General features: G+C 40.4%; 1 protein-coding gene across 17 annotated transcripts in view; it reads right to left on the reverse strand.

Annotated features, from left to right (window-relative positions):
* CASK (calcium/calmodulin dependent serine protein kinase) overlaps positions 1 to 15,583 on the reverse strand; it is a 421,703-nt gene that overhangs the window by 121,692 nt on the left and 284,428 nt on the right. For 13 of the 17 annotated variants that reach the window (XM_073358759.2, XM_073358724.2, XM_073358793.2 and 10 more), the window contains 2 exons: positions 9,790 to 9,889; positions 3,289 to 3,306 (listed from right to left, as the gene is read on the reverse strand). The exons of 1 other annotated variant lie outside the window; for it this stretch is intronic. In XM_073358759.2, the coding sequence (XP_073214860.1) occupies positions 3,289 to 3,306; positions 9,790 to 9,889 (118 nt within the window). The remainder of the gene's footprint in view (positions 1 to 3,288; positions 3,307 to 9,789; positions 9,890 to 15,583) is intronic. 3 more of the 17 variants (XM_073358808.2, XM_073358802.2, XM_073358774.2) reach the window with 1 other exon arrangement.

Raw genomic sequence — 15,583 nt, forward strand, 5'->3', positions numbered from 1 at the left:
CCCCACTTACAATTAGTGATCCTAGATGTGGAAGGGTCAAGGAGAACTACATAAACAGGAAAGAGAACTGCAGTCAGAGGAGAGGACCAAGGGAAGAGGAGTAAGGCGAGTTCCCAGGTGAAGTCAGTCAGAAGAGAACTGGCTCGTGTAGGAGCCCTGAGACAAGGCCTGAAAGAAGCAACACAAATCCCAGAGTCCTCAGGCAGGGGAAGCAGGGGAGAAACTGGCTGGTGAACTGGGGTGGGGAGTAAAGATGAAGGCAGACATAGGAATCTAGCCTAGAGTTCACACCAGAATTGGAGGAGATTGTCATCCAAGTAACTTCTGGACTAATAATCTTTTTGGCCATTTAAAAATACAAGCGCTTCCAGGGGCTTCAGACAGCTGCCGAAAGTTGCTCCCCCTCCCACAGTGAAATCTGAAATAGAACTTCTCTGCTGCTGTGAAGTGATTGCAGGACAGGCTTTGCAAAAAATACATACAGGGCCTCCCTCCCACCACGGGAGGGCAGGGCCCCGACTCCCCCACCCTTCTGAGTCTATTTACTAGACCACAACAGGCCATCAAGGTTTACAAATTGGTTCTGAGCCCGAAAAGTTTGGGACTTTTGGACTGGACTAGATGATCTATCTAATGGTCCTTTCTGGCCTTAAAATCTATGGAAAAAGCTCAATTCTACTGATGCAAAAGTAGGAACAGAATCCAGCTTGCTGTCTCTTAGCCCTGCAGAATCAGCACAGGTAACAAATAAAAAGCAGTAACAACATACTCTTCTCTTTAAAGGCAGTGGATAGATTGGCAAGCACTAAGACGATCCATCCCCAGTCCACTTACACTGCTGCACCCCTTGGAACTAAGAGAAATCTAGCTGGGGGACAGCTGAGTCCCCATCTGGATCTTCAGCATCACTATCTCCTCCTCCTCTTCAATGTAAGCCTGGCCCCTGAACTTCATAGGAGTTCAGAAAGACAGTGTGGAGCATCAGCTCACTATGTGGCATTATGAGGGATCTTCACTCTACAGCAGCGGTGTGTGTAAGTGCACGGAGTGACTCTACGGTGAGCAAGTGGCTGGTGTAGGCGCATAGTGGCCATGGGATGAGGTATCATGAATGCATGTTACACAGCACATAGTTGCATAGATGCTGTTGAGAAGGTGTCACAGAATGAAATGACTGGGAAACACAAGGTTCAGCATGGGGAGAGACCTAAAGGGGTAGACAGAGCGTGAGTGTATGTGAAGAATATTACATGGGGAGTGTAGACAAAAAGTTGAAAAGGTGGAGAGGTGAGAAATAAAGCGTGTTGAGAAGCAGCATGGGGTTGAAATTAAAAAAGAGAATGAAAAATAATGATGAAAGGTGGAATCATGGGGAGCAGGAGGCAGAGAGGGGAAAGTAAATGAGGAAGAGAAAATGGACATGTTGGGGAAGATGGAGAGAACTCAGGAGAACTAAGGAAGGGAAAGGGAAAGATGAGTATGGACCACTTAAGGAAAGAGACGAGGGAGGAAATGAAGGGAAAGGGAGAAGAAAATAGATAGCGGTAGGAATACAAGAAGAGCTGAGTATAAAAATAGAAAGGAGGCGATAAAGAAATCTGATGATCATAGGAACACGGAAAAGAGAAAGTAGAGGAGAAGGGATAAAAAAATGGATAAAGAAACATAAAGAAAGGAATTAAAGCAACAAAAAGAAAAAAAACATTTATCTTAAAGATAGTCTTAAAAATATATTAATTTAAAAAAATCTTTGGCTGTCCTCCTCTCTGCCAAACCCATGCAGGGCCTCTCCACTAAGTCTTGCTAGTTCTTTTGTCCACATAGACTTTTTATTTAAATCTGCTTCTAGATGATGACTCACCCAGGGATAGCATGAGACACAGAGGAAGTCAATATGTTGGGTAAGAAGGTGCAGCATTTTACACAATCACTTTTCAGAGCAGTGCCACACATTAACAAGCAGCACAGCCACAAGCAGTAAAGTTATTTATAAAACGTTAATTTAACTATTCTAACAAAGTCCTACCACATCCCCTGTATGAAGCCACGTCTCTTTCTTTCTATTGCAACCACAAATGAGCTTCCCCCTTCTGGCTGATGGGAGGGCAGCCTTGCTCTCATTTCTGTTACCCTGCTGGAGGAAAGGCCACCCTCCCTGCTGTTTGGCTGCTGGGGGAGGGATCTCTACCAGCCTTCCCATTCAAAATGTGCGGTGGTGGTGGGATACCAAGAGATTTCTTTTCTTCCTTCCTGCATTGTATGTGGGTGGTTCTTGGAAGCTAACAGGGGTCTGGGAACTCTGAAGTAGTGTGGCAGGTCAGTTCAGGGGGGAAAAAAATCCACAAATGAGAGAGTGGGCTTAGAGAAACTGGAACATAAAACCATGACCTAAATCTGGTTAGGTGGCAAAAATAATTGGTGACCCCAAAATTTTAATACTGTGCTGACACCAACATTTTTAGCTGAAATTTCAGATTTGGAATTTGTTCCCTTTGAATTTGCTGTGGTTTGGGTTGGAACCACTCTCTCAGTGACTCAGAAAACTAGAACTTCACTCCCTCATCCCTACAAAACTTATTTGTTTTGACCAATATCATCTATTTGCAGGTTCTGGAGGCAATTGGGTTTCAGCCTCTCTCAAAGCATGCCGTTAATTTGTAACACAAAAAATCCTCCCCGTTCTTTGATATGATTCTTTAAATATATAAACATATATGGCATACAGGCAGATTAGTTTTATACATATAAACAAATGTATCTACATATACTACATAACACACCAACATGAAACAAAACAAACAATTCTATCATGCAAAGTCAGTAAAAAATGTCATTAAAAAATATATGTCTAGTACGATAATAAACAGCTGCTACTCAGGGAAAAATCCAGTATTCCCTGATAATTAATTTGGGAATCAAGCTACAAAAGTTAGACATTTTGTCCTTTTCTTAACAACACTTAATGGCATTTTTATTTGGGTTGTAAACTAGAGTTTAGATTATATATTATTACAAATACTAAAACCAAAGAATATTAACAATTTTTAATACTGCCTCTCAATTAACGTATCACATTTTACTGGAATAAATTTTAATATTGATTGCTCAGCTTTGAAAAGTTATGGACAGAGTTACTACCATATGCATGGGCTGTTCTAATTTTCTTCTGCAGGCAGTATTAAAACTGAAGCATGACAAGCTAAGGAGAAAAAACCTGAGTTTTAAACATGCACAGCCACACACTTAAACAGAATGATAAGCCTTACAGGAAAATGAAGGGGTACCTACTTTCTGCTGCTAGAAGTCCTAGTAGGAAGGCAGCATTTGGACAAACAACAACAGTATGATGATTTCAGAAAAAGCAAGTTATAAAGCTGCAACTTGGCACACTAATTTAGCCACAAATAGTATGAACAAACTCAAGACTTTTTTTTTTTTTTTTAAACTTTGTATGTGAGACAAATGGCACTTGAAAAAAAAACATTTGGGATTGGGGTAGGTAGCACATTTGCACGCTGTCGGGTATCTGAAACTCTGATATTCGGACACTGGCTGCTTTAGTTTGTAAAAGTAGTATTCATAGAATATTGCTGTTTTGAACTATTTTGTAACTCATTCAAAATATTCTTATTGTAAATGAAGCATGTTTTAAGTTTAGTCTTTAGGATGCAAGTTGATTATTGAAAAATTTTGCAGGTGTAATACTGAGTCCAATTTATTTTATAAAAATGTTAGAGATTAAAATTATGAGGACCATTTGGAAAACAAACATTTTGTTTCCACTTTTAATGAGTAGCATTCAGGCACACTGATGCTATGAAATTAATGTCAACTCCACGTTAATAAAACACACTCAAATAGTTGAAAGAGGAATAAAAACATAACTGAAATAGGTCTCTTTTAAGTAGTCAAACCCAACACCAGTAAACAGAACATTATGAAAATCCTAACAAACATTGATACTGTACAGGACATCAGAAAAAAGATAAAGTAAAATTCTCAATGAGTGGAGAACATGTTACACTTTCTCCTTCAATTTCTATGATTTCCTTCCCCATTCAAAACTTTTTATGGTACACAGAAGCAAGTAAGGCAAGAAAAGACAGTCAGACTTTGTAATTGTATTAATATTATATTTACTACTATCACTTGAATTTTTCAAACACTGATAACTAAAAATTGCTAAAGAATTTGCAAAATTGGTGATGATAATTTAGCACTTTTAACCCTTTTATATATTGTATTGTACCTGGTAATGATGGAAACCACTAGTATTTGAATTGCAGACTAAGACCTTAGCCTAGAAACACTTATGCAATGAGTAGTTCCATAGAGTTCCATGGGACTACTCAAGTGCCTAACATTACTCACATGCATGTCTGCAGCTCTGGAGCCTAAGTCTAACCATTTATCCTTCTCTCCCACAGTGACAGGCTGGAAGGTTTGGCTTTCTTTCTTTTCTCCTTTCAGTTTTAATGATCAAGAGTTTAATCATCAAGAGTTAATATTGCTAAATTTCTATAATTTACTATGACAAAATAGATCCTAAAAGAACAAATATTTACCCACAATAATCTTGAGGCAAAAGTCATTTTCAAATTGCATTTATAAACAGAAGCCTATATGAAGCCATTGTCATGCCATTTACGCAAAGGATCCAGAAACCCTGATGTGGTCTTAAAATGTCAGCTTTATGCTCTGTGGGAAACTGCTGCTTGCATTAAGTTAAACATTTACCACAGACCTCAGAAAGCACATAGATAGATACTCAGGAAATAATGCAAAAAGCTGTACAATGCAAGCTGAACATGTACACTTGGTCAATCACCCTTTTAGATACATGCTGCTGTACCTTCTTTGTGATTTAAAAGCAACAATAGTAAATTGTCTTACAAGAAAATCCAGTACTATTTGAGATGGACAAAATAACTAATAATGAAATACGAAGTCATTAGTGTGCCTCTCTCACCAACAGAAGTTGGTTCAATTAAAGATATTACCTCACCTGCCCTGTCTCTCTAATATCCTGGGGCCAACACAGCTATCACACAACTGCAAAGAACGTATGAAGTCACTGTGAAATGACTAATGACCCTCACAGTGCATGAGCACTACAACTGAATAGCTCAAATGCGTATTTATAAGTCCTCCACAATAAAAGATAAAGTATGCTTTTCTTTAAAAATCAATTACCTGATTTTCAAAGTTGGTGAGCACCCATTGATTTCAGTGGGTTTTGCAGTTGCTCAACACTTCTGAAAGTCAAGCTACAAAAAGGTGCTTGGAAGTGAAAAAGTTAGAGCTGACATTGTTATCATTATGGGCTTTTCTATTTATTGGCTAAACACATGGGCTTACAGTGGGGCGTAAATCCTGAAATTTTGAATTCAGGTAAAAGACTTAAGTATTCATCATCAGCAAAATCTCTTTCCAGTTCACCTTCCAGAGCTAACACCAGTTCAAGCAATTCCCTGACCTTTTTATGGTCTGCTGCCCAGTAGATGACCAAGGAAGTTGACTTAGCAGAAATGAACTGCTTCTTATTGTAGCTACATCATGTAAAAAGAAAAACAAGGTTTTAATGTTTGTTAGTGCAAGGGTCTTTTATTTTTGCAACACTGACTCTCACATAACATTTTGAAGGTGTTAAGTATTAGAAATATGTGTGTCCCTTAACTTTGAATAAGAAACAGTCATAAAATGTCTAATTTTAGTAGCTTGCTTTATTTGTAGTAGGAGTTACTGAATGTAAACATTCACTGTTAAGGAGGCATTTTAATTTAACATGTATCCAAGAAAAATCTGTAAAGCTACTATTTTATTATTCTCCTTCAAATTCGTCAAGACTCACTCCTGCAATTTTACCTACAGAACACTGTCAGTTGATAACAGCTAGGCAAGTGGCAAGCTGCAGATAACCTACAAAGCTGCATAATTTTCGTATTGTTGTCTCATCCTCTCTCTTCTGCACCTCCTCCCTGTATGTTTGGTTCATCCACCTGTTGCATCTGGTCATTAGAGGAGACATGCTGATGAAGGAGGGAACAAGTCATCCCAAACAGGACAGGACATTAGGGAAATGATTATGTATTGACCAGTGGGCTGGCTGGACCAAGACCCACTGCAATGTCCAGTGAGCAGGAAAGAAAGGGAGATTTAAAGTGGGGGGAAATAAACCATATAAAACTAGCAGTGTCTCCCTTTTCATTTCTATTTGATTCACTTATACGTTTTGCCATTGATCACTGGACAGCACCCAGTGTAATCTGGCATCTACTGGAGAATTGCCTATTTGCTGAATACAGTGCCCTAAACTCTGAAACTGTTACTCTATCAGTATGGGGTAGAGGTTCAAAGTGCCCCCATACCTTTGTAGTAGGGCCCACCTTCATGGAGGGGAGAGCAATGTAACAGATTGAAGTGGATGAAGCATGGAGCTGAAATAGGGTAACCAACTTTTCAAAAGGCAAAACTGGGACACGTAGGGGCCCTGCTCCCTGCCTCCACCTCTTCTCCCTGAGGCCGTCTCCTGGCCAGGCCAGATGCCAGACCCAGAGCTCCCCAGGTCACTATGGGGAGCTCCAGACCCTCCACCTGCTCTAGGTGGGGTGCCAGGGTGCCTGAGAGCACCCTTGTCCCCACCCCTGAGGGTGCACTTCCCTGGGCAGATGGAGGGACAGGAGCTCCCCACAGTGGCCCAGTCTCCCCGGGCAGCTCTTACTACTGCCCAGCTCCAGCCGCCCTCCCCCACTGGCCCCTTCCGGCGGAAGAGGCTGGCACTGATCCTAAGCTTCAGGCAGGTGTGGAGTGGTGCCACAGGGAATCCAGGACAAATGCTGTCCTGGAATCATTCAGCCTACTCCATCATTTATTTTTGACGACAAACTTCTCAAATCATGGGATTTTATCAAAGAGCTAAACAAACTGGAAAATGGCATTTTAAATACTAAATCTTCAACATGGAGTTTCTTATCTGAAATCCCATTATTGCAAAATGCAAAGGCATATCCTCTTAGGCTGGGAATTACAGGAGTCCAAAGGAGTTAGATATCCACTTCCCACTGAAATTCAATGGAAGTTGGGTGCTGTCATAGAGAAGCTCTGCCTTGAACACCCTCATGATAGACGACAGACATGCCTGTTCAGTTTCCCTCCTTCAGAGTGCCCAGAAGTAGTTCAACTAGTTGTGGGCTTCATTTATTGCAAGAGCCCCATGCACATAACAAAACAAAAGTCCCACAACCATAGACCAGATTCCCCCTATCATAGTCCAGAGAGTACATGCAACACATCGCCCCAGCATCTCTCACCAGGTCCTGGCTCTTCAGCATAGTCCTCTCTTGTCTTTGTACCAGGACAGCCTCCCCGGCATTTCCAACTGGAATGCAACCTTGCTGTTCCCAGCAGGAACCCCACAGCCTCTCTGTTGAGAGCATCCTTGCCAGGGGAGCATCCCTTACTCCCCAAAGACCCTCTCAGTTCCTTTGGGTCCAGCTCTTGGACCCCGGAGATGTCAGTGGGTAAAAACTCCCCCACTGCTCCCATGCCTTCAGAACTCTCCAGCCCTCCAGGTCTCAGCTGGCAGGCAACTCCCTCTGCTTCTCCTGCTTTCATCCCTGGCTCTCTGGCTTGCGGATGACAGTCAGCAAATCAATCTTTGCTGCTCTCCTGCCTTCAAGTCTTCTCCCAGGAACCACTTTCTACTTATTTTTGGGACTCTTCCAATCCCCTGGTTTCAGGCAACTCTCACCTGCCCCTGACTAACCCAGTCTGCTCATCAGGTTGCTCACACCCTCTTAAAAACAGGAGCACCTGTTTTGGCTTTGGGGAGCACCTGCTTTGGCTTTTTTGGCTTTTACTTCATTTGCTGGGGCTAGCCACCCTGTGACAGGTGCTTAATTCCTTTAGGATCTTTTGAAAAATCCCATCGTTAAGAACTGATGTAGTCTTTACAAGCAGGCATCAAACATTTGACAACACAGCAAATTGAAGTGCCTTTTTGAGGGGGGAGAGGGAGATCAAGTTCTTTATCCGGCCTAGTTATTTCAGAAAGCTGAAAGTTGCACTATGGCTCTTTTCCTCAAAGCTTCAGGATGTTTATTCTAAATTAATTATCTAAATGAGGAGCTCTCTGAACTAAACGATTTAAATTAGTCAATCAGGCATCAATAAAAATATCCCTTGGGAGCAGTTTCTCAACCTTTGGGTTGCAACCTCCAAGGAGATCAACAACTGTTGTCCTGAAGCAGGAGCCTGTTCCAGCTTCCTCCCAGAGGAACTCAAACCATTGCATCAGTTCCGCAAGAAATTAATAAGAGGTTCCAAAGGATCCAGCACAAAAGGGCTGAGAGCACACATGTAAATATCTGGATACATGGTTCCTAGAAGAAAAAAAGTTGAGAACTTGTGCTTGTGACAGTATCTGCAACCTCAAACCCAAATGAGGAAGAGACACATCCTGTTGATGTAAGCCTGAAGCTGAAATGAGGAACCTTACTATTCCTGTAACAGGAAAATTGTAGAAATGTATGTGGCCTACTTCTGTGACTATGACTGAGGAAGCAGAAGGAAACAAAAAGTATCTTTTGAAACACTGCAAATAATCCTAACTGATGTCCAATCAAACATGATTTGAGGACTTCAACAGCTCAGACATAGGTGAGAGGTTTTTCGCAGGAGTGGGTGGGTGAGATTCTGTGGCCTGCGTTGTGCAGGAGGTCGGACTAGATGATCATAATGCTCCCTTCTGACCTTAGTATCTATGAATCTTTCTGTAAAATAATACATCAGATCCCCTTCTGTACAATACATAAAATGTTCAAATCTGAGTGCCTAGAGTTAGGTGCCCATGTCCATATTTAGGCATCTAAATGAGTGGTGTGAAGTTCCTATGGACTTCACTGAAAGTTGAGAGTGTTAAAAACATCTGACAAACAACCTTTTTATTTGGGCACCTACATTTGAATATTCCAACTTTATGTAAATGAAATTAAATAATATTTAAAAAATTTACTTTTCCACTATTTTTTCTCTGCCATACTTAACATTTGCAAGCCCCCTCCACCTCCTTCCTTATAGAAATATTAGGACAGTGAATGAGAACTCACCCTTCCCCACCAATCCAAAACACATAATTAAATCCCTGAGACATTTTCTAGCATACTAAGCTTTCAGGCGGTCACACTGACACATGCTGCAACATTTGAATTGCAACCATTGTTTATTTGTTAAGAAAACTTGTTTAGATGGTAATTTACAAAAAGCAGAAGTAATTCTATTGGTCTCATGTTTTCTAAAAGTGTATTTATACAAAACCTACATTCTGGAACACCTTTGTCATGTCAATGACCCTCTAAGAGGAGATTAAAAAAAAATAAATAAAAAAATTCAGTTTCAGAAAAAGAGACCAACAAGCTCTTAACTATACAAAGATACACAATGAAAAACATTCGCAGGAAGAACAATCCCACTAAGAGTACAGGGCACAATTTGAAAAAGGTCTCAGACTCAAGTAAAGTAAATAGATAGATATGATGTTATGCCAGCCTTTGTAATAAAACACTGTCAGGTTGAATAAAAATCCAGGAGGATCTATATCACTCTGAAGAAGCATTCTCTGGACACTCCCTTGTAGAACCACTATAAATGAATAATAGTGAAATGATCTCACAAACTCTAACGTACATACTGTTCTATGACACTATGGGAAATCAGCAAACAATTCGGGACTAAAGCCAGTAAAGATTTAAAACTCAATATGAAAGGTAAATATGCTTTCAGTGAAATTACCTGAGGAGGTAGGGTCTTCAGAGAAGTCTGGCAGCTCTTCAGGGGGATCCCCATAAAAGGAATTGAATTTGTGGCTTGATACTGCTGCTAGTACTGCCCCCTGAATAAACAAGACAAAGTCGCAGTCATAAGCAGTAGGTCAACAAAACATGTTTACAAACACTGTGGATCAGTTAAGACTGAAGGCCCCAAGCCCTCCCAGTCTATTCTTCTTGTTGGAGTTATGAGAGAGATTCCATGCACTCCATCAATGACCTGACTGCTGCAGTGAAAAAAATCTCACAGCACAGCCAGCCATGCACCATTCCAAAGTATTGGATATGGCAACCTGCCTCTCTGTGATGGATATGGTGAAAGTGCAGCATTTATTTTTAAATTATTGGGCTGCTGCTGCTTCCCCATATTCCTCAGATTAATGAAGAGCAGCGGAGAAAAAGACAAAATGCCCCAAAGCACACCTTTCACTAGTGCATGACTAGAGAACAATGAAAACCAAAGCCCCCTGATGTAACAGGCACTGCACGGCTCAAAGTCCTAACTGACAAAGATAATGTCATCCTCCAATGGAGCTAGTTTCCTTTTTTTTTTTTTTTTTTTTAAAGAGCCTGAATGGACAGATCTAGTCTTGAAGTATCAGAAGAGAAGAAAGGATGTTCAAAAAACAATACACTGGATGAGTTGATGAGGAAAGCAGGCAAGCCTGCTGGCAAGGCAATGACAGTCACCCACAGGAACTTATTCACTTTACATGGGCAAAAAGGAACTGGCAGCTAGAGCATTAAGAGTCAACTATATTCCACGGCAGAAGCTGGCATGAAATACAGGTTTAGAACTTTGAGAAGTTTCTGCCTTCGTCATAAGCAGGAAAACAAACCTCAAGAGTAGGTTCTTTCACAACTGTATCCTTGGAATGTGTTAAATGCTGTCTATGAGTTTCATCTAATTCACCCCACACAATCAATAGTTATTTGGGTATGCTGCTGTCTAGCAATGGAGAAGCTTTTTTCAGCCAACCTTACTTTTAATCTACAAATTAGAAGGCAAGGAGTGGATTCTAGCATACAGTGGCCTGCATCATTCCTTCTGATACTACATATGTTTTCTTCACCAGGAAAATTTTTTACTGACACTGATTAGCCTCCTCCCACAAACCTTAAAAAAGCTTATCACTTAAGTATTTCAGGACATTATATAGAAATACTGTACACACTGCCCTTAAAATAACACTCAGAATCAGAGAGAATGAGCTATGAAGATTATGATAATAAAGTATCCCTTGTTTATTTTCTACTCCCTAAAATGTCTTGCCATGTTTAGACTGAAATAAATTAGGCACCTTACTGTCTTATTTGGAAAAAGAAAACACTTAAGAGTTTTTGGATTGCTCCACTCAAATCACGTGGTAGGTAATCTATTACTGATGTGTCATGGAGGTTACCAGTATGTTTCTTAATTATGTGAGCTCTCTCTCTCTCTCTCTCTCACACACACACACGCCCACCCACAAATAATAATTTCAGTAAACAAATAAATATAATTGTGGTCCAGATATATGTAGTTTACTGCTCAAAGTAGCAGTCATATTTAAATTTATAGGCATTTATTTTTTGGACTCCTCACACTACTTTGAAACGCTGGTACACAGGAGATAAAAGTCAGGCTTTTAAAATAGGTTAACCTCATGATGCGGACATGTTGACAATTAATTATTAATATCAAGGGATGATCAATGAAGAATCAATACAACATATTAACAACACATAACATAGAACTGTGAAGATGTATACTGTGAGAAAGAGAAAAGGGATGCATTGCTGCTTCTTTTGCCTTTTTGGTTTGCAATTGTGATTCACAGGTATTGCTCAAGAGAGCAAAGCCAGCTGACAGGTTTCTTAAATTGGTGGCATTCTGCATTATGCCTTTAGAAACTTTCCAACAGTTTAAGAAACCCTGAGACCTTTTATGTAGTTATTACTTGAAATATTACTGATAAAAATATTGCTTCATCTAAGACAGTTATAGTGGGAAATTTAAAAACAGTTTCAAGTGAATTAAGCAGGAAACCTGTGGTTTGTAGTTCTGTATGTTTATGAAAGTTAAAGATCTGATCCTTAACTTGGCTGTGGAAATGAGAAACATTAGTTTATCCTATTTATTTTTGGAACGTCCATTGTGTCAAAGGAGAATTGCAATATTGTTGGACTTCAGCTCTAAAATGCCAAAAGGTAACAAAGATTCACAGACAGCAAAGACAGCATTTTTGTTTAGAGCGGATCTCATGCAGTAACTAGTATGAAAATAGCTGTCTTCTCAAAACCACATTGAGACCACAGTTTTTTATGTAATGTCAAGTGATATTAAGGAAGGACTAATTTTTGTTTTAAGTCATGTTTTTAGTGTCTAACTGGTTTCAAACGATGCTAAATGACCCTGATCAACTAGCCTCTGATATAAAAAAATCCCAGAAGCTCTCTCAGAATGCAGAAGATATTTTAATTTATGCAATGAAGCCTAAAAATGTACAATCTAAACCTGTAAATAACTAAAATATAGTCATTTTCCCAGAATAAGGGCCAGATACTGCCTTTAAAGAACAGGGCTGTGCCGAGGAAAGAGCTGAACTCCAACATCCCAGGTAGGGCTCTGAGCAGTGGCACTGTGCCTCAGGGAGCAATCTGGTGCATAAGGTGAAATTTGCTGCTGTTTTACCTTTTAAGAGACTGTAGTGTACATTCCTCTGAGGCTAGTCAGCTGTAGTGATCTCTACTTCCATTTTGAGTGGCTTGCAGGACATAAAAGGGAGAAGTCTCTGTGCTCAGGACAGCTTAGGGCCTGCAACTGTGACTGGTGTCTGCATGGGGGAAAGGGAAGGTTTTTTGAAGCTTCCATACCTTCTTGTGCACCTGCACATAGTGTGTCTGGCTATGACCAGCATAAAAGCATATAAAGCATAAAAAAAACCCCACACTTGGGGGGTGGTTTAACTAGATGAAGGGAATTTGGCAGCTTTTCTATTCAGGTAAGACAGGTAAATGCTTGGGAGTATATACAGATTTGGAACAATTATACAAGAACAATTTTAAAGTGTAGAGAAAGAGACATAAGGAATAAATTCCTGAGCTCTTTAGTTGGCAAGGTAGTTCTGATAAAAATGATAATTCTAAGATGCAAAAATGCTCTATATGTTCGTGAGTCTCCCATAATGTCCCCAATAGTCTGGGCAAAGATCAAATACCATGGTATATAAACCAGTATATAACGAAAAAATAACTGGGATAGACAGTGGTATTAAGCCACATCAATGATGGTATGGAAAAGCGCCATCCTAATACAGATCTCCCAAATGCATCAAGTTGAGACAGGTACAGTGGCTCTGTGAGCACAGGGTAAACAAAGCAGCTGCTATTATAGCCTCTTTTCTCCTTACTCTGTTTGAACAGGTTAGCACCTCTATAGATGGCAACCTGAAGCATTCTTTATATTGAGCACAAGGATTGCCACTGGGCTCCCCGGAGCAGGGGTGCAGGGAGTGGGAAAGAAAGCTCTGAATTCTCTCACTTGTGCAGGGTTCGGCATGATCTGGTCCCTAGAGAGAAAATTAACACTTTAATGGATCAATACAAGGAAGATAGTACAATTGTCCCAGTTTTTTAATAACTCCTCGAATTCTGAAACAAGCAGTGGTTCCAATGTGGTTACAAAGGTTACAGTACATTATATGGTAATCAAGTAACTGTAAAATTAACATTTTCCGTTTGGAGATGTGCTTCAATTCTGGCAAAATTCAGAAAACAACATTGGAATCTGTTATTTGACTCAGACATATCAATATGAAAATATGATAATCTCAGACTCCTTGGTGGTAGTTATGTGAGGAATTTCAAAGTTAGAAAAAATAATGAAATACTAACAGTATCTGATCCAGTGTTAAAAGGACAATTTGTTGTTTGCTCATTCCAGAAAAATAGGGCCTAACGCACAAGTTTTACAGTGTTTCATGTGTGGGGTGCATTGCAATGAACAATTAGTACTTTCAGAACACCTCCTGAAGAACAATAGCATGGATTAAGTAAATGGCAGGGAAAAGGTTGGTATAGTATAATATGGTATTGAATGTATATAAACACAAGATGCTAAGAGTGGAGAATTGCCTATAAAGTAAAGATTGAAGCTTATGTGTAGACCAGAAAAATAGATTGTTTAAAAAAAATGTTAGCTAAAATGCTTTAACTAATGCAATTTTAAATAGGACTTTGTACCTCATGTAGGCAAGCTTTGTTTAATAATGTGTTATCTGATCATAGTTAAACATAGGGGGAAGCTGCTAACTTGTTCAGAAGCATGAGGATTATTCCAATCCTACATGCTAGACATGGTTAGAATTATGCAAAACTTCCGTGAGGCAACTAGTTGAAATTAATCTGATTTTGCATTTTACAAACCCTACAATTGGCACAGATTTGCCAAAAGGATGCCCGAATCTTTTGATGAACCTAGACCAAGTTTCAGGTAAAACCCCATCAGAGAGGCAATGGATTTATGATTCTGAGTGGAAATCACACGATGTTTCAGCTGGATCTCAACATTATTTTCCGTATACACCTCTACCCCGATATAATGCAGTCCTTGGGAGCCAAAAAATCTTACCGCGTTATAGGCGAAACCACGTTGTATCGAACTTGCTTTGGCCTCGAGCATTTCCGTTATTAATACGGTATTTGACAAAAGAAGTTTTATTCTTGGCGTTGTTTTAGAAAGGGTGCATCTGATGTTGTCCTTCACATCAAGCCCGGGGTAGGGGCTCGCAGCCGCGCGTCCCTGTCGGGGCTCACAGCCCGGCACTGGGGTCGGGGCTTGCAGCTGCACGTCCCTGCTGGGGTCGGGGCTCACAGCCTGGCACAGGGGTTGGGGTTGGGACTCATAGCTGCGCTCTGGGGTCAGGGATCGTAGCCCCGCAGCTCCACACAGGGGTCGGGACTCGCAGCCATGCGTCATGGTTGGGGCTTACAGCCTGGCGCAAGGGTCAGAGCTCGCAAGGTGCAGCCACGCTCTGGGGTCGGGGCTCGCGACCCCCCACATAACCGGGTCGCTACCCCCAGTTTGAGAACCAATGTTGAAGACGAGACAGAAAACCATTTTTGCTTTACCGCATTATATCCGAATTCGTGTTATATCGGATCGCGTTATATCGCGGTAGAGGTGTAGTTGGAAACTGCTCCTATATATAACTAAAGGCTGAGGGAACATTCTTAAGAATACCCCTTTGCAAAGAGCTATAACCTACCCCCAGAAAAGAAAAGAAAATCATAATTGTCCTTTATGAACATCTTATGGTGGCCCTCCATATTTGATGACTGGTGAAGCCAGTGGAATGTTTATCCTTTGTTGACATAACTGATTACAAAAAACAGAACAACATAGATGAAACTAAGCACTAGGAATTAAATTATGCCGTAGCACAGGAGTGACTCAAAAATGTACAAACTGGCTATTCTCTAAAGAAGCAAAAACAGGCCGCAAGAATATTTTTCACATTTTAGAAATTATATTTAGAACCTTTTAGGAAAAAAACCAGTAGTCTCCCTCCCTCCCAGTCACAGAAAAGACACACTTTCTCCAATTGCAAAGAATCAAGAACAGATGGTTGCAGACTCTGGCTCAGTAAATAAGTGCTCCACTCCAAATCCTTATAATCACAACCTCAAAGGATGTATTCTAGAAATGTCTGCAGAATGCTAGTCTGGTGCCAAGTGCATGCACCATAGGAACAGCAATTATAGTGGGGATCTAATAC

Source organism: Lepidochelys kempii, chromosome 1, assembly GCF_965140285.1.
Source record: "Lepidochelys kempii isolate rLepKem1 chromosome 1, rLepKem1.hap1, whole genome shotgun sequence".
NCBI lineage: Eukaryota > Metazoa > Chordata > Testudines > Cheloniidae > Lepidochelys > Lepidochelys kempii.